Source organism: Mesoplodon mirus (assembly GCF_964341445.2).
Source record: "Mesoplodon mirus genome assembly, chromosome: 3".
Classification (NCBI taxonomy): domain Eukaryota; kingdom Metazoa; phylum Chordata; class Mammalia; order Artiodactyla; family Ziphiidae; genus Mesoplodon; species Mesoplodon mirus.
Genome location: NC_138978.1, coordinates 144,101,121 through 144,127,976, shown reverse-complemented (window position 1 = coordinate 144,127,976; position 26,856 = coordinate 144,101,121). Strand labels below are relative to the sequence as shown.

Genomic DNA, 26,856 nt, shown 5'->3' with positions numbered 1-26,856 from the left:
TTAGACGGTAAATAGGTAATAGTAATTGTTGCTACTATAACCATATCTGGAGCAGTAATGGGTTGTGTGGCAAATGTCCCTTTTACAGATGGCTGCCTTTAATTGAAAGCCATGCCAAACAGCTGTCAGAAGTGCTGACTACCAGACTGGGAAAAGTACTGCCAAATGGAAGGAAAGCAGACAAGTTCGGTGGCAAAATGGGAGAAATATATAACCTGAAATGACTCTCTCTTTATTCACTGTTAGAAAATGCTGAAGTGGAAAGTACCGGCACTTTGGGACTTCTTGGTTCAATTTCAGAAAACCAAGATGAAGAAGACAGTTTCTGCCTTTAGCACAGCAGATGTGGTGGGGATAAGACAAAGGCGCAAGAACTTCTACAATAAAATAGATCATGGAAGAGGCACAATAAAGGGCTCTTCCAAGCTTGGAAGAGAACCCCAAGCCCCATGTGAGAAGCACAGCTATGGCCAATTCCTTGATACCAGCCTGGGGAGATGCTGAGCAGAGAATCTAGTAGTTGTGCCATGGCTTGGACTTCTGACTTACAGAAACTGGGAGATAATAAATTTGTGTTGTTTTGAGCTGTTTGTAATAATTTTTACACAACAGAAAATGAATAGGATGAATTACATTGGTTGATTTTCAAAAGCTTAACCAAGTTTACATTCCTGGGATAAACCCTATTTGGTCACCACACACCACTATCCTTTATATACTGTTAGATTTGATTTGCTAAAATTTTGGTCAGAATTAAGTGAAAGTGAGAAGAAATTTGAAGGAGAAAGACATAGAAGTAAGGTGAGAAAGGAAAACATTACAGATGAGAGAACAACATAGTAAAAGTGAGCAAGTGTCAGAAAAGGGTTGGATGATAACCACATATAGGAAGTCAAGTGGTGGGGAAGGGCTAGAAAACTGGGGAGTAGAATGCATCCTTAGTTTAGGAGAATAATTAAAGATCCACTGAAATTTGTTGAGATAAGCAAGCCAGAATCAGTGTGTGGTTTGAAATGCACTAAGCAGAACCTGAGGGACAGTAGGGAAGCCCTTGCAATTGTCTGGTTTGAGGTCAGGAGAGCCTGAACCTTGCAGGGTAAGGGAGAGGAGAAGAAGCAAGAACTAGAAGAGATCTAGCCCCTTAGCACTCAGTCTAGATGTTAGACGGCTCTACACTCTCTTTGGACACCTGAAGAACATCATCTGGTGATTGGAACCAACCACTGAAGGCAAATCTGAGAACTATTGACCAGCTGCAGGTCCAGCTCCCTGTGTTACTGGTGGACACAGTTGGCTAGAGGCCCAATGGTGGCTCTAGAGGCCCAACCCAGAAGGACTCCAAGAAACTGGTTTGAGTCTGCTGTCCACTCTGGGATGGGAGGTAGTTCAGTTTAATTGATGAAATAGGGGCAAAAGGAACAAGGGAGCTTGGGGAGCAGAACTGTGCTCTCTCAGTAAGGGCTTGAAGCATCTCTCTTGGGTTTGTGGTCCTAATGCAGGATCGGAAGCAGAGGCTGATGGGAAGGACTTCTCTGGAGGGTACCACCACCAGCCCTGCAGTTTATCCTACGTCAGAGGTTGGAAGGGAATGGAGCAGGCTTGGGGGAATGTAGCATGTTGGACATTTATTCTTGAGTCTTTGCTGCATTGCAAGCTCCCTGTAAGAGACTCTATATTTGTGACCACATTGGGCAGTTATCCCACAATGTCCTCTAGGGAGCTGCCTCTAAATTCATTCTTTCTCCAGGAGGATAGCTTTTACTTTCACAGCAAAGTCAGGCTCCTCTAATAAAATTCTGGCATTGCCTGGGGGGTGGCAGAAGGGGGGTGCTTAGTACATCAGCTTATCTGACCATTTCCTCAGGGGCGCAGTTATCCATAGGGAGAGGTGACATACGTAATGGGCTGAGGTGGACTGATGAGGAGAGGTGAGAACACACCTGAGAAACTGAGCCAAAGAAGTGGGGATGGGGATTGTCTGGCCACTGGGGTGACACTGGCAACAAGATGAGACTCCGATTTACAATTTTGCTGCAGGTTCATCCTATAGCCTTATGGAGCACTCACTCCCACTCCCTTCTGTGGTGGTTTGAATTATGTCCACTAATCCTTTTATCTGCTGCCCCTCAACAGGTGAAGAGAGCTTGACCTTCCTTCCTTTGATTATGAGCCAGAGTTAGTGACTCCTGCTAATGGAAAGAATATGGCAGAAGTAACTGTGTTACTTCTGAGATGAAGTCATGTGGCTTTCATTTGACCACTCTCCCTTGGATCACTGGCTCTGGGGGAAGCCAGCTGCCATGTCATGAGGAGAGGTCCCTGTGGCACGGGACCAAGACATCCTGCCAACAGCTGTGTGAGTTCAGCCATCTTAGAAGTGGATCCTCCAACCCCAGTCAAGCCTTAAGATGGCTGCCACCCCATCAACATCCTGACTCCTACCTCATGGGAGCCCCTGAGCAGAACTATTCACTGTTAAGCTGCTCTCGAATTCCTGACCTAAAGAAACTGAAATGATACATATTTGTTATTTGAAGCCACTACATTGTGTAGTCATTTGTTATGCAGCAATAGGTAACTATTATACCTTCCAATGGGTCTCAATCAGCTGTTTCAGGTCAATATAATTCAGTGGCTCTTAGCATGGAAGGACCCAACAAATGAAGATTATTAAAACTAATCTTGGGGACTTCCCTGGTGGCGTAGTGGTTAAGAATCCACCTGCCAATGCAGGAGACATGGGTTCGAGCCCTGGTCCAGGAAGATCCCACATGCTGCAGAGCAACTAAGCTCATGCGCCACAAATACTGAGCCTGTGCTCTAGAACCCACGAGCCACAATTACTGAGTCCACGCACCTAGAGCCTGTGCTCCACAACAAGAGAAGCCACCGCAGTGAGAATCCTGTGCGGAATGAAGAGTAGCCCCCGCTCACCACAACTAGAGAGAAACCCGTGCACAGCAACGAAGACCCAATGCAGCCAAAAATAAATAAAATTTAAAAAAAAGACCAATCTCTGTATTTTGTAGGTAGGGAAATGAGCCCTGATCTGGAATAGGGCTAAAGTGCTTTGCTTTGTTTAATTCTGCCTACTTGAATAAATGCTTTTGAACCTCAGCATAGAAAGTTGTATGCTGGAATATACAAATTCATGCAAAGCACTGGGAGGGAAACAGTACACTTTCTCCATCTGCTCTGATCCCAGAAAGGTGGCTCTTAGGTTCACTAGTCTTGACATCCATGCTTGAACAACCTGCCTTGAACAACGACAAAATTTTGAAAATATAGGGCACTGTCTTAGCAAAGTGTCATCTAGCCTAAGGATCCTGGGATGACTTTGGGCTGGTTTGTTTCTGGACCAAACAGGGATTGCTCAGTCAGGGAAGCCAGCCAATGGGGCAGTCGGTGAACATATCTGAAAGGCCCCTGCAGGCATTCTAGAAAGATCTGTGTGGACAAAGGATATCACCTGCCATTTTAGTAAACAAAGGATGTTGCGCCCATAAAGCCATCCGCCACTGTAGCCGCCCCTGACAGTGTGCCCTGAGGGGATTCAAGATGGAGAAAAACAGGATACTGGCCCTAAAATAGTTAAGGTGCATGCAAAGGAATGATTTCAATGAGCCCAAACTCTTGCATCTTCCCATACATAGAAAAACACTAAAATCATTAACTTGAGATGTCTGTTTTTGTGATTAGCAGTAATCTTTTGATGTTGGACTACATGTTTTGTTTGTTTCTTTGTTTTTCAACAAAAACTCCTATATACCCTGGCTCCTCCCTTACCTCTTTGGAACAGTCCCTCAGAGCCATCTGAGTGTCTGACTCCTGGACTTAGGTCCTCAGTAAGTCCACAGAGTGAAATATAATTCTCAGCTTTTAGGTTGTGCATTTTTTTTCAGTTATCTGCTTAACTAACCTTGCTTAGCTCATGATAATTTTGGCTAAGTGCTTATCAGTGGCAGTGCTTGTAGCCTAACTGGGGCTGTATTTTTGCTGTAACGTGTCCCAGCAAGAGGTTGTGAGGTTTTGGACCCAGGTCCCCAGGTGGACTGGCGTTTTACACGGCTTCTGCTCTGCTCGATTAACTTTGTGCTCCTCCGTGTTACAGCTGCCCTTCCTAACCCCCTGGGGAAGCCAGCAGATGCTTGTTTGAACTGGATTATAGATTACACAGATTCCTTAGGTTAAGGTTCTTAGTCGGACTGGTAGTTAACATTTATTTTTGTATCCCCAAGATTTAGCACAGGGTCTGGCTCAAAAATGTTTGAATGAATAAATGAATGGACAAAAGGATGACTACCACTCCCTGGGATGGTGAAATCCCAAAGGCGGGTCAGTCTGGCAAGCTTGATGCCTTTCCTGTTCCTTGCAGACGAGAAGCACCAGCCAGAGATCCTTAATTCTTCACTCAGAGCACAAGGACCTTTACAGATTTTCTTTCCTGTGCTTTATCCTTTTTAAATGCAAACTGCGACACCGGGTTTCACAGAGGCAGAGGATTCTTACTCTGAATCACTCTATTATATTTGAGCCCTACCTTGGCACTACTTCCTGGCCACACTGGACTCTCCCATTCCCAGATGGGCCCTGGGGTTTAGTTCCCATCAAAGACCTCCCAGGAAAGTCTGATATCTTCATCCCCAGTCTGGGCACTCTTAGCCAGGCTTAGCTGACAAAGGCACCTCAGTTCTCCCTTTCCTAACCAAAGTTTCTGGTTGACAATCCCCACTCCTCACCTCAGCCCCAGGGGAAATCATTCTGTACTGAGTTATGCTAATATATTAATCAGATAAGACTCCTGTTTTGTATATCCAGGAGACTTTCATTTTTTGATTTTTAAAGGGGCTTTGCATATCCCTGCTCTGATTTATTGGTTTTAATTTTATTTCTCCTCACGGTTTGCCTCACTGTCTACTTGATGGGGCCCCCAAAACAGCATGTGAGGGTGACCTTCCTTTTGAGTGCTCAGTACTATTGACTGTTCATGGGCACAGCCTAGGCTACAAGGTCAGCACCCTTAGTGAGTCACCTCTCTTTTAAAAATTGCATTTTTTCCCCAGCTTTATTGAGATGTAATTGACATACAACATTGTGTAAGTTTAAAGTGTACAGTGTGATGATTTAATACACGTACATACTGTGAAATGATTACTACAATAAGATTAATTAGTACCTCCATCAACTCACATAATTACCATTTTGTGGTGGTGGTGTTTGTGGTAAGAACAGTTAAGATGTAGTCTCCTAGCACCTTTCGAGTATATAATACAGTATTGTTAACTATAGTACCTTGCTCTACATTAGATCCCCAGAACTTATTCATCTTCTAACTGGACGTTTGCACACTTTGACCAACATCTCCACCCCCAAGCCCCTGGCAACTACCATTCTACTCTGTTTCTATGAGTTCAGCTTTTTAGATTCCACATATAAGTGAGAACACACAGTATTTGCCTCTCTCTGACTTATTTCACTAAGCATAATACCCTCTAAGTGCATCCATGTTGTTGCAAATTTCAAAATTTCATCTTTTTATGGGAAAATTGGTTTTTAAAAAAATTTTATATTGGAGTAGAGTTGATTTACAATGTTGTGTTAGTTTCAGGTGTACAGCAAAGTGATTCGATTATACATATACATATATCTATTATTTTTCAGATTCTTTTCCCAAAAGGTTATTTCAGAATATCGAATAGCATCCCCTGTGCTATACAGTAGGTCCTTGTTGACTATTTTATATACAGTAGTGTGTATATGTTGATCCCAAACTCCTAATTTATCCCTCCCCCACCGCCTTTCCCCTTTGGTAACCATAAGTTTGTTTTCTATGTCTGTGAGTCTGTTCCTGTTTTGTAAATGATTTGTATCATTTTTTTAGATTCCACATATAGGTGATATCATATGATATTTGTCTTTTTCTGTCTGATTTACTTCATTTAGTATGATCATCTCTAGGTCCACCCATGTTGCTGCAAATGACATTATTTCATTCTTCTTATGGCTGAGTAGTATTCCATTGTATATATGTACCACATCTTCTTTTTCTGTTTGTCTGCTGATGGGCAATTAGGTTGCTTCCATATCTTGCCTGTTGTAAATAATACTGCTATGAACATTGGGGTGCATGTATCTTTTTAATTAGCGTTTTCATTTTCTTCTGATATATACCCAGGTGTGGAATTGTTAGATCATATGGTAGTTCTATTTTTAGTTTTTTAAGGAACCTCCATACTGTTTTCCTCAGTGGCTGCACCAATTTACATTCCCATCAACTGTCTACAAAAGTTCTCTTTTCTCCACACCCTCTCCAACGTTTGTTATTTGTGGTCTTTTTGATGATAGCCATTCTGACAAGTGTGATATGTTATCTCACTGTGGTTTCAATTTGTATTTCTCGGACGACTGGTAACAATGAGTATCTTTTCATGTCCCTGTTGGCCATCTAAATATCTTCTGCCCATTTTTTAATTGGGTTGTTTGGCTTTTTGATATTGAGTTGTATAAGCTGTTTACATATTTTGGATGTTAACCCCTTATTGGTCATATCATTTGCAAATATTATCTCCCATTCAAGTAGGTTTTCTTTTTGTTTTGTCAGTGGTTTCCTTTGTTGTGCAAAAACTTTTAAGTTTAATTAGGTTCTATTTGTTTATTTTTGCTTTTGTTTCCTTTGCCTTAGGGTACTGATCCAAAAAAAAAATGTTACTACAATTTATGTTAAAGGGTATTCTGCCTATGTTTTCCTTTAGGAGTTTTATAGTATCAGTCTTACATTTAGGTCTTTAATCCATTTTGAGTTTGTTTTTGTATATGGTGTGAGAAAATATTCTAATTTATTCTTTTACATGTAGCTGTCCAGTTTCCCAGCACAACTTATTGAAAAGACTGTCTTTTCTCCATTGTATATTCTTGCTTCCTTTGTCATAGATTAATTAACCATAAATATGTGGGTTGATTTCTGAGCGCTCTATTCTCTTTCATTTATCTATGTGTCTGTTTTTGTGCCAGTACCATACAGTTTTGATTACTGTAGCTTTGAGGTCAGGGAGCTTGTTACCGCCAGCTCTGTTCTTTCTCAAGATTGTTTTGGCTACTCAGGGTTTTTTTTGTTTCCATGCAATTTTTTAAACTATTTGTTCTAGTTCTGTGATAAATGCCATTGGTATTTTGATAGGGATTGCATTGAATCTGTAGATTGACTTGAGTAGTATGGTTATTTTAACCATATTAATTCTTCCAGTCCATGAACACAGTATATTTTTGCATCTGTTTGTGTTGCCTCCAATTTCTTTCATCAGTGTCTTATAGTTTTCTGAGTACAGGTTTTTTACCTCCTTAGGTTAGCTCATTTCATTCTTAAAATAATTCTGTGAGGAGGTAGTAAAATTAGTCCCCTGGGCTCTGTTGCTCCCTGTATTCATTTGCTAGGGGTTTTGGAGGCTGGAAGTCTGAGATCAAAGTATTGTCAGGGTTGGCTCCTTCTAAGGGCTGTGAGGAAAACATCTGTTCCAAGCCTCTCTCGTTGCCTTGGCTTCTCCCTGTGTCTCTTCACATTGTCTTCCCTTTATTTGAATCTGCCTCTGTGTCCAAATTTCCCTTTTGATAATGACTCCAGTCATACTGGATATGGGCCCACCCTATTGACCTCATTTTAACTTGATTACCTCTTTGAAGACCCTATCTCCAAATAAGTTCACATTTTGAGGTACTGAGGGTTATGGCTTCATCACAAGTATTGCGGGGTGGGGCGTGGAGGGACACAGTTCAACCCATAATAATCCCCAAATTACTGAACTGTAGGTTTCCTAACAAAGATACACGGAAGCTGGTGCTGGCCACCTCAGTGAGGTAGAGGCAGGAGACAGCCTATGCTATGCATGAGTCACTCACAGTTCATAAACCCACTCACTAGGGTCACTCTCCAGGAGTGAAGCATTCTACCTGATTCACTTGCTAAAAACAAAACAACAGGGCCCAAATGGAGTCACTTGTGCTGAACCCACGTCACCAAAATAAAACTTAGTACCTACCTAATTGCAGTTTCAGCCTCTCCCAGGAATGTAATTTTAAACCAGTCAATCTGGAATTTCCTGGTCAGCAGTAGTGTGGTAATCCCCTCAATAGACCCCTTCCATCCCCCAAAGAAGGATGTGGTAATCACTCTTTCTTCTGCCTGCCCCCCTCTGTCTATAAAATCCTTCCATTTTGTATGATCCTCGGAGCTCCTTTCTAATCCCTGGATGTAATGCTGCCCCATTCATGAATCCCTGGATAAAACCAATTGGGTCCTTAAATTTACTCAGTGAATTTGTTTTTTAACACACCAAAAAGTCAAATATTTTGATTTTTTGAAGAGGTACCAAAAGATCTAGATTGAATTAGACTTTGATTCCAGGATCAGCCACCTCTTTAACTCTGAGTGACCCTAGAAATTCCTGTAAGTTCGTTTCAAGAATAAACAAGGCCTGGGCCAGCCACTAAAGCAACCACTGAGAAACGGAACAGAAAGGACAAGAGAGAAAGGATATATTAGGAGGGATGTGAAACCAAGGAGAAGGAAGTGGAGTGTTGAGGAAAGAGGAAAGAAAAAGGAGGTCAGAGAACTGCAAACTGCTTCCAGTCACCTGAGATTTAAATTGCACCTCCTGGCTGGAGATCAAAGTAACATATGTAAATATGTTTTCAAAGATTAAAAGTGTTATGCAATTGTAAAGTGTTATTTTCTAAGGCAGAAATACCACGACATTTTACCCTTTGGAAACTGGTTTTCTGACAGACTGCTACCTCGTCTTTTCTTCACTTAATTTTTTTTTTGCTGTACCCGGGCCTCTCACTGTTGTGGCCTCTCCCGTTGTGGAGCACAGGCTCCGGACACTCAGGCTCAGCAGCCATGGCTCATGGGCCCAGCCACTCTGCTGCATGTGGGACCTCCCAGACCGGGGCACGAACCCGTGTCCCCTGCATCGGCAGGCAGACTCTCAACCACTGCACCACCAGGGAAGCCCGTCCTTCACTTAATTTTTTAGCCACAAATAAAACATTGTAACTCTTCTGTAAGTCACCAGCATCCATCTTCATCGCTTTGAGGAGGTTTGTGTTATAATCAGCAAATATGAAAAACTTCCAAGGCACATTAACCTCCTCCATGCTAACCTAACTGGGAGTGGCAAGTTAAAACACTTCCCTTCCTCCTGAGGTCCCAGCAAACTCTTATTGTAGAAGGCAAGAGAGTTGGAATAAATGTCCCTGACTCTCAACTTTCATATTTTGCTCCTGGTTTTGCCTAAGATCCTGTGAATAGAAATTCAGCTGTGTTCCAGAGCCTTCCAACCACTGATTCTCAAAACTACCCAAGGCCAACCTGACGGGCCTCAAACAGACCCAAGAAAGCGACTCTTTCCTTTAGTCCTTTCGGCCAAACTACTGACAAGTCCATACACTCTAGTTTTTAGGTACATCTAGGAGCTAGTCTCTAGTAGCTTGATAAGTGAATTATTAAAAGATAATCTAATTTAGAAGTCATAAACCAAAACCAATGAGATACTGGTTCTTATCAAGGAGTTCTAATTTCTAATTTAGTATCCCACCAAGAAGTCTGGCTTCCAGGGAAAGCTCTGATGGAGCCTCGCCCACTGACTGTCTCTAGACCAGTGCTTTGTCATTAGTTTACAGTCAGTATTGCCTTATTTGGGTCAAGGTCTTCAATTGCTGCCATTCTTGCTTTAATTATAATTTACTGTTAACTTAGCTTCATCATTATCAAGTTAGTTGCGATTTGGTTAGCCTTAAAGCAACTAGTGTCGCATATTTGCTTCAACTGTATTTTTTGGCCTCTAATTTTCCAGTAATTATACCTAAAGACAATTATGCATTGCAATTTGAATATGAATCATGTATGCCCTAGCTGCTAAAGCACATTGACACTTAACTCCCCCCAAATATACTTTACAATGGCCCCTCAATAGTATCCCTGAGTTATTTTTCCACTGGGACGTGAGAAAGGATGGGGTTGATTGGCTGTGGGCTATTTTGCCCAGCTTAAAGTGGGCTCAAGGAGGAAAAGAAAAGGTTGAAAACCACTGTCTTACACTTGAGGAATAAACAACTGAATATACAGCACATCTTGCAAATAGCTTATAAGTGGCATGTGCAAACTCGTTCCCCTTGATAGATGCCTGGGAAATGAATGTCCACACTTACCTTCTTTCACCCCCTACTCAGCTGCAGGCTTGCTGTGCTTGTAGCAGGAAGCAATGGAGTCTGACGGATCAGGCGGCAGAGCAGCAGTAATGAATGGGAGGGGGTGGGGCTGTTCCGAGCAAAGGTTTCAGGGCAACTGTAAATATGAGAGGCAGGGGCACAAACAACACTGAGCTCTGCAAACAGTGGCCGAAGCTCGCAGCCAGAGGTTTCTGTTCAGGGCTGTGATAACTGCTGGTTGTACATTAGTAAATGGCAGTGACCATGAAAGCCCAAAGAGACTTTGGAAGACTGGGCATTCACACATTCAGGAATCCCTCTAAGCTGGGCCTGGGCTGACCTCAGGCACAACCATGGTCTCACACGCTCCCTTTCCTGTGGATCCCACTGAATTTCATTTGTGTCTCTTTTGTAACATTGTGTTCTGTCTTGCTTTATAGTGGTTTATGAAGGTCTAATTCCCTTGCAGACTTCATTTCTTTGGGGGTAGGACCGGGTTTCACCTGTCTTCAGGGGACAGCTTGACAGAATGCCAGCAGTGGAGTTGGGGGATCAGCCTTCTGTTAGAATTTTCTCTATCCTAAGTACTAAAAACCCAACTCAAGCTTTCACCAAAAACAAACAACAAACAAACAAACAAAACCCCAAACGAAGAAAAGTATTGATACACAGAGGTATTAATAGTTTACATTATGACTTAATCCAGAGACTTATCTAAGACTTTCAGATCTCTCTCTCTCTCATAAACAGATAGAAGGATGGATGGAGAGCTAGACATGGAGAGACAGAGATATATCTCTCAATGTCTCTCTTTTTTCACACACACACTCAATTCTGCTTCTTTCTGTATTGCCCTCATCTTCTCCTACAAATGAGCTTCCTCCATACAAGTGGTGGCGTTGCTTGTGAATAGTTTATCTCATTTCTGCTTAGCAACCCAGAGTGGGGAAGGACTTCTCTTTCTCTGATCAGCATATACAAGTCCAAGGAAGTCTCTGATTGGCCAGATCTGAGTTGCAAGCTTACCCCAGGGAGGGGAGAAGCGTTTTGTGATGGACAGTCCCACCAGAATCTCCTGGTAAAGTGGAGAGAGAAAATTCCCCAGAGGAAAGGGTATTTGTAAATTCTGTTACCAAAAATAAGGATTTGGGGGGTGCGGGTGGGAAGGAAGCGGAAGTTGGGCCCACAAAATAGGAACTGTCCATTTCAATGGATGGGATGCCATAGGTAAGGGGACAGGGCCTTGTACTGAAATAGACATTAAACTGAGCCATCCATTTCCTCCTTCTTTGGGCAGTTCCCAGTCCCTCTGTTCTTGGAGCCTCCTACTTCCTTCCTTAAATATCCTTGTCCCAGCCGCACCTAAAGTCACTTCTGGGACTGTTGGGGAACGGCAGCCGAAGGGAGCTGAAAGGACCCTCCCCTGCTTGACTCTCTCCAGGAGCAGGAGAGAAAATGCTTTTGATCTGGAACAGAAGGAAGGTTCACAGGGAAATCAGAAAGCTGTAGTAGAAAAGAAAGGAAAGCTAGCACTGTGAGGCCATAAGGCCTATTCTCTCGAGTGCCTGAGGAGTTAGGAGCTGGGTCACAGCAAGTCCCATTAGAATTAGTGGCAGGGTTCAGAGAGGTGCCATTCAACTGACACGCAGGGTTACTGTTCTCTCTCCCCTCCTCTCTTCCCTCCTGCTTTTTCTCTTCGCTGTTTCCACGTTATCAGAGACCTCCAGGCAATGTTCCTTCCCTTGACAGAGGCTCAGCAGGGGGAATGCTGCAGTCCAGAGCTGAGGTGTTGAAGCAGGAAGCAGAGAGTGATTTAACTTGGGCTCTGATGGACCTGGGGGTGTAGGCATAACTGGTTTCAGTCCAGTAACCTGCTCCATGAGGCTTTTCTTGGAGTCAGTGGCCCAGAAGACACCTGCAGAGGAGGATGGTTGACAAACCAGGCTCCTGAGCCCGTAGCAAGTGTGGTCCTGGCAATGGATTCAGTGCCAGTGGGAACCAGGATCAGGGGCATGAGGACGACTGCACCTGCACAAGGATTTGTGCTGAGTCCTTGTTTGTTTTTTGGTTTTGTCATTGAAATCATATTCCAGTAAGACTGGAGGTGCAGAGAGAAGGAAGTAATATGTGGTTTCCATAGTTTTTGGCCATAGCTGGGAGGCCAATTGGCACAAGAGTTTGGGTACAGGAGAAATTCAGTGACAGGAGTTTAAGAACCACCTGCAGGGCAGTTGTGATGCACAGGAAAGAGAATGGGATGTGGCGTCAGCAGATCTGAAGTTAAAGCCTGACTCAACTGCTCATTCACTGTGTGGTCTTGGACGGGTTCCTCTGCTCCTCTGTGCCTCAGTTTCCTCATCAGAAAGAGTCAAGACAATAATACTTCACAGGGTCATTGTCAGCAAGAAAAGAGCAAATACTGTAACGTGGCGTTCCATTTTTGGGTGTCAATTACCTTCCCCAGGAAGCTGTAGGGTGTAATTGTTAAGAGCTCAGACTCTGGAATTAGACAGAACTGAGTTCAAATCCCCGTTTAAAATTACAAATAGATATTTATGTATGAAATGATGAGATGTCTGGGATTTGCTTCAAAATAGTGCAGGAAGGGGAGAGTCAGTGGGGATGTTGTGGAATGAGACTGGCCATGAGTTAACAATGGCTGAAACTGGGTGATGGATATATGGGGTTTATTATACCAATCTGCGTACATTGTATATACGGGCAGTCCTCACTTTGCATGGTTCTGATATGCATGGATTGCAGTTACCATGGTTTAGTTAAATAGTACCAGTCTCCCCGCAACACAGCTCAAATTTCAGTGACCACAGGATATTAACTGTGAGTAATTGCATAAAGTACACACTTTAGTGCACAAACTACTGCATAAAAAGCAGGTGCCCATTATCATCAAGCCTTCTGTCACAACACTTCTTTCAAAGTCTGTCTTTGGTTATTGGTCACTGCCCATCTGCTGTTAGGTTAACACACAGACACAAAGCATGTGCTGAGTTGCCTCCTTGTCTCCTAGTGATAAACCTATGTGACATTTTACAAAAATGGATAATCAAAAAGAGAGATTTGGCCAACAGAAGTGAAAATGGACCAAAGAAATGAACAGTGATGACACTGAAAATGAAATTAGAGCTTATCTACAGGTGAACTTGTAGATAAATAGCCGACTGTGGGGAGGTCGACATTGCCGCCATTCAAGGCTGTGGACACAGCCAGAGGAGTCAGTGAAGGCAAACTCAGGGAAAACAGTGGTTGTGACGAAAAGATGATGATATTCCAGAGGAAGTGACACCTGGAAAAACCTTCACATTGAAGGTACTCTTGGAGGTGCTTCACAACATGGAAAGCTCAAAGGACGAAGTGTTAGAAGCTGATCTACACTTAGAAAGAGCATGACAGTTCACCAAGGCATAGAAAATATGCTTACTCATTGTGTGACGTGAAGGCAAGCACTGTTCAAACTACTCTTGATACATTTCTTACAAAGAAATAAACATTTTCCTTTTCAAAGTGTCTAATGTTTTAAATTACAGTGTACTAAATAAATATTAGCTTTACTCTTTTTTTCATCTCCCTATGTATTTACAACGGACAGTAAGGGAAATTTTAATGTTCTGACACAAATGTTTGAAGGTCACAAACGAATTGTAATTTTTTCATTGTTTATTAAGATTGCTTTGCGTGGTTTCAGCTTACACAACCATTTTCACAATCCTGCGCTACTGTGGAAGGTTTCCATTTTGACATTTTCAATACTGAATATTTTTTTTTCTAATCCCCATTCAACCACTTTCTTATGAAAATTATTTAATCTTCCCGTGTCTCAATTTCCTCACCTGTCAAATGGGGATAACAGTAGCATTCATTTTGCTAATTGTTGTGAAGATTTAACAAGTTAATGCCTGTCAAGTACTCAGCAGAGTGACATAAATAAAAGATTCAGTGAACAGTGGCTGCTATTATATTTACAGATCTGGACCAGAGGGAGATAGAAGACACTGAAAGGTCACAGAGTATCAATGTGTTATAATAATCATCGTCTACCATTAGATGCCTCACAGCAATTCCTGTTTTCATACTTCCTTAAAATGCTGCCTTCTGCTGAGGTATTTCAGCACACTTTTTCTTAAGGAGCCTCCAAATCTGGATAAAGACACAGTGATGTAGCTCAGTGTTTCTCCACTTCTTTTTTTTTTTCACTATTACCACCCCCCTCCTGCCCCACGGGAGCCTTTTTAGACATCTTTTCCCTAATCTACACCCTCATGAAATATTAATAGCATAGCTACACTGTATATTCATGTGTTCATGTACTATATGTAGATTTGTGCTTTACATAGAAAAGGAATAAAGTCCTACCCCAACCAATATTTTACCCTCTCGGGAGGATATCATTGCTATTGAGAATGATAGCATGATAGCATGATGTAGATGAAAATGTAACAGACACGTTGATTGCCTATTCAATGTCCTTATTGCCATCTTCATCTTCCTATGACTACCCCATCCATCCATCCCCAACCCACTGCTTTCCCCTTTCCAAGGGAACCCTAATATTTTATTTATTTATGTCTGTATGTATGTATGTTAATCCACTGTCATGCATGTGGTCATGTACTTCATTAAGCCAATTAGGTAATCCCATTCTCTTTGCTAGTGATTTCACTAGTGATTGGTTAGGAATGGGTGTGTGATACAATTCTGGGCAACGAGATGTGAGGGCAAATCCGCCAGGTGGCTTTGGGGAAAGGTTTCTTCATGACAAAAAATGGACACACCAGAAGAGATGGTCTTACTTTTTCCCTTGGATGTTGGCAGGTTTAGATGAGTTACTTAAACTCTGACAGCTAGCTATGTTTTGTCCATCAGATGAATTAGCTTAAGAACCCAACTGACATGCTGAAGATACAGAATGAATGGAAATAACCAAGGTTTTTGATGACATGGAGTTGCTGAAGTAATCAATCCTGGAGCTGCCCTACCTTGAGACTTCTTGTTATATGAGATAATACTTTTTCTTTTTGCTTTGGCTTGCTGAGTCACTGTTTTCAGATACTTGTAGCCAAAAAGATCCCAGGTGATGTTGGGGGGAAAAAAGAGTTATGACAACAAAATAATTTTGAACAAATGTATTACTAAAAAGTCAAGGTATCCACATAAATTGAGGATCATTGCATTTGGAGACAAGATTGGAAACGCATTCCTGAATAACCTTATCCACGTTCATAGCTCCAGCACCCAGACCCCTGAAGTATCTGGGTTTGAACCCTATTCATCCATTGATCACATGGATGGGCTTGGTAGATTACTCATTTGAGTGTCAGTTTCCTTTTTAGTAAAACTGAGACAAGAATACCTGTACTGGATTGTGAGAATCAAAAGAAATAATACCAACGAAGTGTTTAGAACAGGTCTGGCATATATATTTAATATAAAATAATATATAATAAAATTTACATGTAATATATATATTTAATAAAAGGTAACTCTTATTATTATCATTTCCTTTACGCCGATGGCTTCCAACACAACCTCTCCATCTCTGTCTGGTCCCAAATTTTCTCCAGATATTCTCACTTGGATATCTCAATGTTACTATAAATCTAACTAATTTCCTGCCTCCTTCCTCTAAACCACACTTCCCTTCCTGTGCTCTGGATCCAACATTCTTAGCCTAGAATGCATTTCTACTTCAGCATCCTTAAAAAAATGTATCTGTGTGGACCCAGATCCTTGATCCCTCAGGCATTATAAACGGTCTTCTCTAGTCTCCCAAAGCACTTTGTGTCTCTCATGTCGTTTTTCATTATGAGTAGATTATAAACCTGTCTTCCCCAACTGTAAGCTTCTTGCAGACTGAGGCTATAATAGGGAGATGGCATAGCATCCTTTCTGCCATTCCCTGCCAGTACCCTGATTTTTACTCAAGTATGTACTCTCTGGTCTATTAGATTTGGGAAAAGACAACCCCTATCTTCCAGCTAAAGAGGTAGGTTTTTATTGCCTAGATGTAATCCCATCCTGCCTGTCAAGGCACTTAGCTTAGGCCTGGGTTTCTGAACCAGTCAATGCCTGACATTTCTTTCCACATGGAGATTGGTTTTGAAAGGAGCATGTGACCTAGTCTGACCAGTGGAAAATCAGGTGAACTTTGCTAGGTCATTCTGGGAAAGCAGGGTCTATGCTTTTAAAAGTGAAACTTCATAAAAGCTTTCCTCTCTTTTGTAAATCCTGGTATCTAGAAGAGCCATTTATCACAATGTGGGAAGCCAACCCGAAGAGGAGGCCCATGCACAGAGGGGAGATGACCTGGGAGCCACCCAGTTAATTCATCCCTGAAGCCTGCCCTATCTCTCAACTTCCATTTACATGAGCCAAAAATATTATTTATTAAATTGAAGTAACTTGTAGTAGGAAGAGTCCTAACGGATACAGGGACTCTATCTTCAACTTTGTATCCACTGTATATCTGTCACATGACAGGCATTCAATAAATGCTTGTGGGTTGGATGAGCCCATGATTCTAATATGGTTCCCCGCTGGCTCTCTGGATCTTGCCTGCAGAGCAATTTTCTCCACACAAATCCCCATCAGCTCCCCTCCTCATCTGAACTTTTGGTAGGAGTAGGTTGTTTTCTAAAACTGAAACAAAGCATCCTAAAGTGACAGGCATGTTCATGTCTATCCAGTCCAGCTCTCTCTTGGAAATTCCTGGATGAACACAGGCAAATCTAAACTCACTGACCCTCCTTTTTCTAGACTTTGGACTTCGACCTTTAGATGGCAATTGTGGTTATCATTTCAACATACTTTCATGAAGTTTTAAACTTATTACTTCCTGGGGATAACACTGGAATCACATAATTTAATCAATAAGCGATCTACAAGTCACATTTTAGGGTGTATTATTGTTATTAAGTATTCAATCACCAAATATTTGAGATGCAAAGTCCCATGGAATGATATAATTTCTAAGAAGTTTTCTGTTGTTTATTTTCTTCATTTCTGGATGTAGATTATTAAGAGCTGTATTGTCAGTGAGTAGTATTTCTTGGTTTGAATATCTTATCCTGTGTCTAATTTCCTCCTGCCCCCATCATTTATTGTTTTAAATGGTACTCCCCTATCTTAGGGACAGCAAATGGGCCAGAGATCGGCAGTGATCCTAAAGCAGACATGCATAAGCTGCCCAGGACCTAGGAGATGGTCTTACATGAGAGTATCATCCAACCACATTGCTTTATACTGTGCTTGGCTAACTAGGTAAATCATCTCTCAGAGATTCTGAACGTGAACCACAGATAGAGAGGGACACATAAAGAGGAATGAAAAAATTAAGCTCCACCACATTAAAATTAAGTACTTCTGTTCATCAGAAGACCAGATAGGGCTTTCCTGGTGGCGCAGTGGTTGAGAGTCCGCCTGCCGATGCAGGGGACACGGGTTCGTGCCCCGGTCTGGGAAGATCCCACATGCCGCGGAGTGGCTGGGCCTGTGAGCCATGGCCGCTGAGCCTGCGCGTCCGGAGCCTGTGCTCCGCAACAGGAGAGGCCACAACAGTGAGAGTCCCGCATACAGCAAAAAAGACCAGATAGACAGTGAAAAGATAAGCCATAAAGTGGGAGAGAATATTTGCAACATTATGTAAGTGACTGTTACATAAAAGAGTTCCCAAAAATTAACATGAAAGAGGTACACAACCCAATAGCTCTATCCAAAAATTTTGAATAGGCACCAAAGGGAAAGTCCAAATGGCCAATAAACAATATGAAAAGGTATTTAGCCTCAGTAGTCATTGGGAAATGTGAATGAAGCCCCAACAAGACACCATTATACAACCACCAGATTGGCAAAATTAAAATATCTGAAAATAACATAGACAAGGGTATGAAACAAGGGGAACACAAATACACTGCAGGAGGGAGTATAATTGCTACAACTACTCTGAGAGAGTTTGGCATTACTGAGTACCTTATGACTCATCAACTGCACGCCTAAGAACGTACCCCAGAGAAATCTGTCCGTAGTGCACCAAGAAACATGTAAAAGAATGTTCAGAACATAATAGGAAAAAAAGCAGAAACAACCTAAATAGCTATACATGATAGAATGGATAAATAAATTATGGCATATTCTTACAATGAAAGACTATTGGGCAATGAAAATGAATGAGCAATAGCAATATGCAACAACATGTTTGAGCCAAGCTGGCAGTAAAAGAGTATGGAAGAGATATGGCCGTTGCCCTTCATGGCTGATGGCTTTGCCTTCTGGGAGCTTCTTTATCTGTTTCCTCTCTCACAGCATCTGAAGTGAGCTTTGGATTAAGCCCTCTTTGGAGCTATGCAGATTTCACAGCCAGCTTCCTGCTGGTGCAAATGTTGGGGTCCAAGGGTTGTTTTTTGCCTTAAACACCTGGAGACTTTTTTTTTTTTTTTTTAAATGCTTGTAGTTTCTTTGAGAATGTAATTGCCTTGAAACTTGAGAAGGCTTCAGTCAGTTCCATGAGCCAGTCACCACTCCCAAGTTCTTCTCCGAACATAGGTCTTTAAGTTGCTTTACTTCTTTGCTTTCTTGATCAACCAGTGATTTTCTCTCTCATTTTAATGATGGCTACCTTGAGTCCACCTGAAATGACACTTAGTCCCTTTTTTTAAAAATTAATTAATTTATTATTTTTGGCTGTGTTGGGTTTTCGTTGCTGTGCGCTGGCTTTCCCTAGGTGCGGCGAGCAGGGGATACTCTTCGTTGCGCTGTGAGAGCTTTTCATTGCAGTGGCTTCTCTTGCTGCGAAGCACAGGCTCTAGGCATGTGGGCTTCAGTAGTTGTGGCTTGGGGACCCTAGAGTGCAGGCTCAGTAGTTGTGGCGCATGGGCTTAGTTGCTCTGTGGCCTGTGGGATCTTCCCAGGCCAGGGTTCGAACCCGTGTCCCCTGCATTGGCCGGCGGATTCTTAACCACTGCGCCACTAGGGAAGTCCCAGATCCTTAGTCCCTTAGTCTCATCTTTGGAACAGGCCTGGCTCTTGGTTTGGCTGAGAAGTTTTAATGACCCTTTGAAAAATGCTTTGAACAACCACAATTTTAGCTCTTCTTGTTTGGGGTAAAGAAGAAATTGACTTGTCTGACTCTGTAAAAATCCACGATTCTGGACATACTCTGCAATCTGGTCACTTCTTGCCTGAACTTATTGTAATATCTTACTGAACAGCGGGCAGGAGCAGCTAGTACACACTGACAATGGCGTTTTCTGCAATTACTTCCTTTAGAATTAGGGGCTTAGGAGGCAAGCGGTCTGTCCTTCAGAGTATCACAGATGATGATCTTGTCAAATGTTTTTGCCTCAGCATAACAAGACACTGGCTTTCCAGTAAAAAAAACATCAATTTCTTATCTCTCCAGTAAAAAACAATGACACATATTTTGAGGTTTTGTAACGGCAATACCATACTTTTGGAAACAATTTCTATATTAGCTAGGGTAAGGTTATAGATGGATAAAAAAGAGGCCCATCAATAATCCCACACCTTTAAGAAGACAGAAGTTTATTTCTTTCTCAGGTAACAGTCCAGGGTGGCTCTGTTCTGCCTGATCACTCAGGGATCCAACTTCCTTCGCTCAGGGTTCCAGTCTCATCTTGTTAAGCCACTTCTCCAATCCCTAGGCCTTGATGTTATCTGCATAATCAAGGTTCAGTCAGTGCCTTGCCAGGGTCTCAGTGTGTGGGAAGGGGGAAGAGACTGGGGAGGAGACCATCCAGGTGTTAAGTGTAGGCCTGGAAGTGGACCCACTCACATTCCTTTGGAGGAAATTTATTTAGCCTGTTGGCCATATCTAACTTCAAGGAAGGCTGGGAGATGTGACAAGGATAAAAGAAAGAACAGATTTGGGTGGGCCATTCGAGTTATATTACCCCCAAATCTTCAATCTCAAGTCTTCAGTTTACTTGGCAGCTCTGGAAATAGATTGAGACTCAGGTTGTTGGCCATAAAGTCAGAGCTACGTAGAAGACCAAAAATACCAGAAGTTCCCCTTTCATGTATATTATCTATGAAAAAGCCACATAATTTCACAAGCATCGGGCTGAAACAGTGGAACATTGTGATCTTAACAATTTCTAGCAGGCCAGACATAGTAAAAGGAAATTTATTGTGCAGGTCTCAGTATTAATTTCACATCTATAAAAATTCACAGCTATGTTCTTCAATAAAAAAGGTGATGAAGAAGAAGAGAAAGAAAGAAAGGAAGGAAGGAAGGAAGGAAGGAAGAAAGAAAGAAAGAAAGAAAGAAAGAAAGAAAGAAAGAAAGAAAGACCCAGCTCTCTAGGCTTGGACCTAGGTTGCGGTGTCATGGCGAAACACACCAAGAAGGTTGGAATCGTGGGCAAATACGGGACATGTTATGGTGTCTCCCTGAGGAAAATGGTGAAGAAAATTGAAATCAGCCAGCACGCCAAGTACACTTGCTCCTTCCGTGGCAAGACCAAGATGAAGAGACAAGCTGTGGGCATTTGGCACTGTGGTTCCTGCACGAAAATGGTAGCTGGTGGTGTGTGGACCTACAACACCACTTCTGCCGTCACAGTAAAGTCTGCCATCAGAAGACTGAAGGAATTGAAGGACCAGTAGAAGCACCACCATTTGATACATTGCTAGCCTATAATAAATGGGTTAATTTATGTAGCAAAATTACTGTGGTTTGTTGTTAATTCTATTAGTTAGATGTTCTTATTTGCATTGCATTAACTTGCTTTCTAAAAAAGGACTTGGATATTAAAATTCTTTTAATTTTTGTTGGAAAAAAAAAGAAAGAAAAATCCATGCCTTTACGCCATGCCTGGCATAAAGTAAGCACTTAAATGTCAGTTCCCATGCCTTGTGAGTTCCCTTTCAGAGTATTAATTTGTCTCCAGGGGCTGTCCTGGCTTACCTAAGAAAAGGCAATGCGATCCAGGATAGTGGAGGGAGTTGATGCACCCCAGAGAGCCCAGAGACTCAGAGAACAAAGGCAGCAGCACCAAAGTAGCACCTGGGGTTGCCCCCTGGGGAGTGGTACCCTGAACACCATGAGGCAGTGGCGGCCAATAGAACACACGAACAGCCACTTCTCACTCATCAAGACCTCTCCTGGCTGGCAAGCCTCTTCTCACCTCTCTCCTCTCTAGCCTCATTGACTATCTGCTCCAATCCCATTTTGTTAAGCCACTCTCTCTGCTTGTAGTGGAAAGGCAACACAGCCTGTAAGGGTTGCAGCAGCTGGGGGCAAAGGCAGGGTGTACGTTGTCCAGGGGGAGTTCACCCACTGGGCTGTGTGCACCTGCTGCCTGACTGGCGGGAACAGTGTAATCTCCCAGTGGCCACTAGGGTTCTTGTTTGCTCCGTTTAGGCAAGTTGGAAAGTGCAGGAATGTGATGTCATAGATTTTCCTAAGTTTCATCAGGATAATTAAACAGATGCTTCTATACCTAGATATTTGAGTAAAGTCCTGCCTGGGTTGCCTCGGCCAAAGTTCACTCATGTTGACTCTAAAGCTCTATGTTGGACTATGTCCACTGTCAGGAGGTGGCTGGCCACACAGAAAGGAGGGAAAAGGACAGGACAGGAAAGACATCACTATCGCAGTGGTTAAGAATCCGCCTGCCAATGCAGGGGACATGGGTTCGAGCCCTGGTCCAGGAAGATTCCACATGCCGCAGAGCAACTAAGCCCGTGTGCCACAACTACTGAGCCTGCGCTCTAGAGCCCATGAGCCACAACTACTGAGCCCACGTGCTGCAACTACTGAAGCCCGTGTGCCTAGAGCCCGTGCTCCACAATGAGAGAAGCCACCGCAGTGAGAAGCCTGCACACCGCAATGGAAGTATAGTCCCCGCTCGCTGCAACTAGAGAAAGCCCACGAGCAGGAACAAAGACCCAACACAGCCAAAAATTAATTAATTAATTAAAAAAAAAGACATCGCCATCTAAGAAATTCCCATGAGAGAATAAGCACTACGATTATTATTCTGAGCTCTGTAAAACAAATACAACACACACACACACACACACACACACACACACACACACACCATGAATTGACACATCAGCTATTTGCAAACCGTTGTGCTAGTTTTGAGAAGGAAAGTGGGAGGAAGGCCTTTGCTTTACAGTCCTTCAGGTGGACAAGGAAGACAGATGGGGAAGACAGAATGGTCCTAAAAGAAACATTATTCGTGAAATGAAACATAGCATAGCCAGTATGTCAGAATAAAGAGACAGTGAAAGAAATGTGTTTGTTTAATGATTCACTTATTCAGTCATTCACTCCACAAACATTTACTCAATACCAACTCTGTGCCATCCATTGCAATAGGGACTAGAGACACAAAAACAAATAGGACACAGAGACCCTGCCCACACAGCTAGAAGCAGGAGGCAGGAAGTCAAGTAAATGAAAGCACAGATATGTCATCAGAGCTTTTGTAGACACGGGTACAAGGGTCAGGTTGATTCTAACCATCTGTGGAGTCTGTGGGCAGAGGTCAAGAGGAGGCTTTCGAGAAGGGGTGGCCAGGGTGACAGCTGTGACAAGTGAGGATGCAGCAGCATGTAGAGAGCAGGCTCAGGGGTTGTGGTGCCAGGGCAGTTGCTATAATCTTAGAAAGCCAAGCTCCCAAAGCAACTTTTTGTTTGGCCATTGACACCTGGGATGCAACAACGATATCAGAAAGGTGCATTTTCCAGGGGAGAATGTGATGTTGGGGAACTATTGAACCTTATGAATGAGTTGGACTCCTGTTGGGAGCCCCCTGCCCTCATCAGGGCAGCTGGTTATCATACTGCTGACACCTAACTGGCACAGGAGCCACCCTGATGAAGCAAAGAGTCAGCTGTCCCACTAAGCCTCCTTTCAGGAAATGTTACCCTAAAATTGCCACTCTGGAGCAAACACAAAGGAGCTGGAGGACCCCATGGTTGAGACTCTGGAGGTAGACAAAACTAAGCTGGAAGCCAGGCTCCTTTTTTTTTTTTTTTTTTTTTTGGCCACACCACCTTGTGGCTTGTGGGACCTTAGTTCCCCGACCAGGGATCGAACCCATGCCCCCTGCAGTGGAAGCACGGAGCCCTAACCACTGGACCACCAGGGAATTCCTGGAAGCCTGGCTCCTTATTTAACAGATGGACAAAACACTTGTATTAGTAAGAACTTATTAGCTGTAATAGACACTCAAGCTAGGATAAGTGAAAAAGGTCAATTTAACATAAAGATATAGGGCTGTCTGTCTCTTAACACCAGAGGAAGGAAGGCATCCAGGTCTCAGAGAAGACCAGAACTGGTGGGCGGCTGCCCACCAGGAACCATTCTCCCTGTCTCTGCTTCTCTCTAGGCAACTGTTTCTCTGTCTGTCTGTCTCTCCCCCTCTCTGTCTCAGCATAGCTGAATATGGCCACCCACAGTGTCCTTGCTTCCACCTTACAGGTCCTACCCCAGGGAAACCCCGTGTTTCTCTTTGGACACAGTTCCAGATGCCTGGGGGAGGGCTCTGACTCAGCTGAGGCCAGGAGTGCAGGGTTCATGCTGAACAGATATCTGCCGGGAACTAGCTCTGTGGGCAAGGGGCAAGGGTTCTTGTGAGTTGGGCAGGCACCCCAAAGGAGGTCAACCATAGTTCTTCAGGGACTCTAGACCCTGAAGATAATAGTCACGCCTTACCTGGTCATCAAACAGATTTGATGAGTTAATATATGTAAAGCAATTACCACACAGCATGTCCTTAGTAAATGGAGGTGATTATAATTATTATGAGTCAATAAAGAGAGAATGTGATCTATTTTTAGGAAAACCCAATCCAGGAGGCTGGCATGCAGCCTTCTTTCCTCCACCAAAGACGTTCACATTAACATAAAGACGCAGGGCAAGGCCCCTCTTCCTTTGCCTCAGCCCCATCCCTCTCATCTCTCATCTCACAGTTACAACCTAAAGCTCCCATTCCCACTTGCCTCCAAGCTTTCTTTGCTATTACGAACCAATCATTTGCTCTTGGGGCCCTTGCCACCCCCGCAGGTAATGGCTGTTCTTAGGAGTGTTAAGTTTATATGGTGATTATGTGTCTTTCTTCTTTATTAAACTTTAGACCTGTGGGCTGAGAGACCACATCTGAGTACCCAGGACATTGCCATGCATCTAGTGTTCACTTGATAATATTTGTTGATTCGTCGTGTTTTCACGTCAAGGGCAATCTATCCATTTATAGACCCATAAAATGAATCTCAAGAACTCATTTAATTCAGGCCACTGTCTTTAGGCAGGGTAAGGTTTAAATGTCGTGTGTTTTATTTCCACTTTCCTGTAGGCCTACAGGCACAGAACCTGGGATTTGGAAGGCGCCTGGTAGGTCTAGGTCAGGCACCTGTGCAGGGCAGGATTCCTGCCCTGAGACATGGTCATCTGGTCTCCACTTGTTACCATCCTAGAAATCTCACTCCAGCTTTATCTTTTACAGTTTAGGGAGTTCTTCTTTGTATGAAGAATCTCAAATCTACCTCTGTGTCAATTCCATTAAATGTTCCTAATTTGTTCCTAAACAAAAAAACAAAACATGAAGGGAATAACCACTATATTGTAACCCTTCCCTTTAAAGACCAGAAGTAATGCCTCTGAGACAGGACTGGGACCTGGGACCTGGGACTCTTTGCTACAGTGCTGCAGTGCTTGCACCTGGATGAAAGTCTCCTTGAGCTACAAAATACAAAGAAACTATAAGGGACTAAAAATAACTGATGTGCATGCACAGTTGGGGTTAAATTCTGGCCAAAAGATACAAAAAAACCAAAAAGACCAACTTCCACTTCTGAAGAGCCAGGAGCAAAAACAGGGGGTCGGGAGCAAAAGCAGGGTACTGCTCATGCCCCCTGCACATAACACCACAAAGGGGTGGGCAAACCTAAGCCGCCCCTCCGGCCCGACCCCTGGACACACCCCTACCCTCACCCCATGTAAGGAACCAGCTTGTCCCACCTTGGGGAGCAAGCTAGCAAGGGAACCTGTTACTTGTTCTCACTCACCCCTGCTGCAGCAGGGACCTCAGTAAAACCTTGCCTGAATTTCTTGTTCGGCCTCTGATCAAATTTCTATTAAGGAGGCCAAGAACCCTGGGTAGTAACACTTCTTCCCCATGGCAGACTTCCTCGCACACAGAATGAGGGCCCGGTTCACTCTCTCGTGTCCCCTCTGAGCCTCATCTCTTCTACCCAAGTGTCCTTAAGTCCTTCTCCATAAGAAATGGTTTACAGACACTTTGTCAACCCTTTGGCACCTTGATATATTGTGTTTCTCTTTGTTTTCCTTTCTTAGGGTTCAGAACCCAGCTCATAACACTCAATGTGGTCTGATTGCTGAGGGGAGTGGGATTGGGACCTTTGTTCTCTCTCTAGCTACTGTGACTTTTTTAATAGTGTGTAATTTTGAGCTAGCTTTTCTTTCGGTTGGAGAACCATCATAATTTTGGTTCATATTAGTTTTAAAATCATCATACATTTTTTCAAAAAATGGGAATTACTTTTTAAAAAATAAATGTAATATACATCATCATGGAAAATTCAGGGAAACAAAAAAACAAAACATGAAGGGAATAACCACTATAATGTAACCCTTCCCTTTAAAGATAACTATTGTTTACATTTTGGTATATACTCTTCTAGACATCATTTTCTATGTATAACACATACACACACTTAGTTTTACAAAAGTGAGATTAAACTTCTGTGGCAGATTAAAGTCGGCTGCTAATTCTTTGCTACTCTTCTCATTGAAAGGTGGCATCTATTTCCTCTCCCCTGCTTCTGGGCTGGGCCTGTGACTGGTTTTAACCAATAGTATGTAGTGGAAGTAACACAGGGTAACTTCCAAGGCTGGGCCTAAGGAGATCTTGGCTTCTGCCTTCATCTCTTGGAAGACTCTTCTTGGAGGCCAACCATCATATGTGGAAGCATAACAGCCCCCTGGAGAACTGAAGCCGGTGTCTGAGAACACACAGAGCGCCCTCCCAGCTGGCAGCTGGTATCAATGATCAACTGTGCAAATGAGGCTCTTTTGGACCTCCCAGTTATCCCAGAGTCCCAGTCAGGACCAAGTGGTAGAAAATAATCCACAGGATCATAAAAAGTCATAAATTGTCATTTGAAACCACTAAGTTTTGGGGTAGTTTGTTACAACAGCAATAGATAGCTGAAAAAATGACACATAATCACAGCAAATGGTAATACAGTGTTTTCTATGTGCTGGGCATAGTTATAAATTCTTCATACATATTAACTTACAGATCCTCACAATAACCTTATGAAGTAAGTACTATGAGTATATATTATTGTCCCCATTTCACAGATGAGGAAACTGAGACACAGGGGAATAAGAAACTTGCTCAGGGCCACACAGTGAGTGATGGTTCTGGGATTTGAATCCATAGAGTCCATCAGGTTCCAGAGTCTGTGCTCTAAACCACCACATCCCGCTTCCTCTCATTTAAGATACATGAACAACTTTCAAGGTCAATAAATATCAATCTACAAAGTCATAATTAAGGGCCACATGTTGAAATCTGTTGAAACATTGAGTCAATTATCCAAAGTATTAGCAATCTCTTCTAGTTTTGAAATTCTCTTCAT

The 26,856-nt window shown here is 42.9% G+C and overlaps 2 protein-coding genes across 2 annotated transcripts in view; one reads left to right on the top strand and one right to left on the bottom strand.

Annotated features, from left to right (window-relative positions):
• The window catches only part of LPGAT1 (lysophosphatidylglycerol acyltransferase 1), a 111,317-nt gene extending 101,063 nt beyond the window's left edge, over positions 1 to 10,254 (bottom strand). The window contains exon 1 of the mRNA XM_082613214.1: positions 10,204 to 10,254. The gene's annotated coding sequence lies outside the window, so the exon portion shown is untranslated. The remainder of the gene's footprint in view (positions 1 to 10,203) is intronic.
• Positions 10,255 to 20,524: 10,270 nt separating this feature from the next.
• LOC309800863 (large ribosomal subunit protein eL43-like) lies at positions 20,525 to 20,904 on the top strand. Its single transcript, XM_082615180.1, has one exon. It carries the CDS (start codon positions 20,563 to 20,565, stop codon positions 20,839 to 20,841), a length of 279 nt encoding a protein of 92 aa, XP_082471306.1. The 5' UTR covers positions 20,525 to 20,562; the 3' UTR covers positions 20,842 to 20,904.
• The last annotated feature ends 5,952 nt before the right edge of the window (positions 20,905 to 26,856 follow it).

Bases quoted from the DNA above. Each gene is read 5' to 3' on its own strand.
- LOC309800863 (XM_082615180.1), top strand. From the start codon at position 20,563: ATGGCGAAACACACCAAGAAGGTTGGAATCGTGGGCAAATACGGGACA.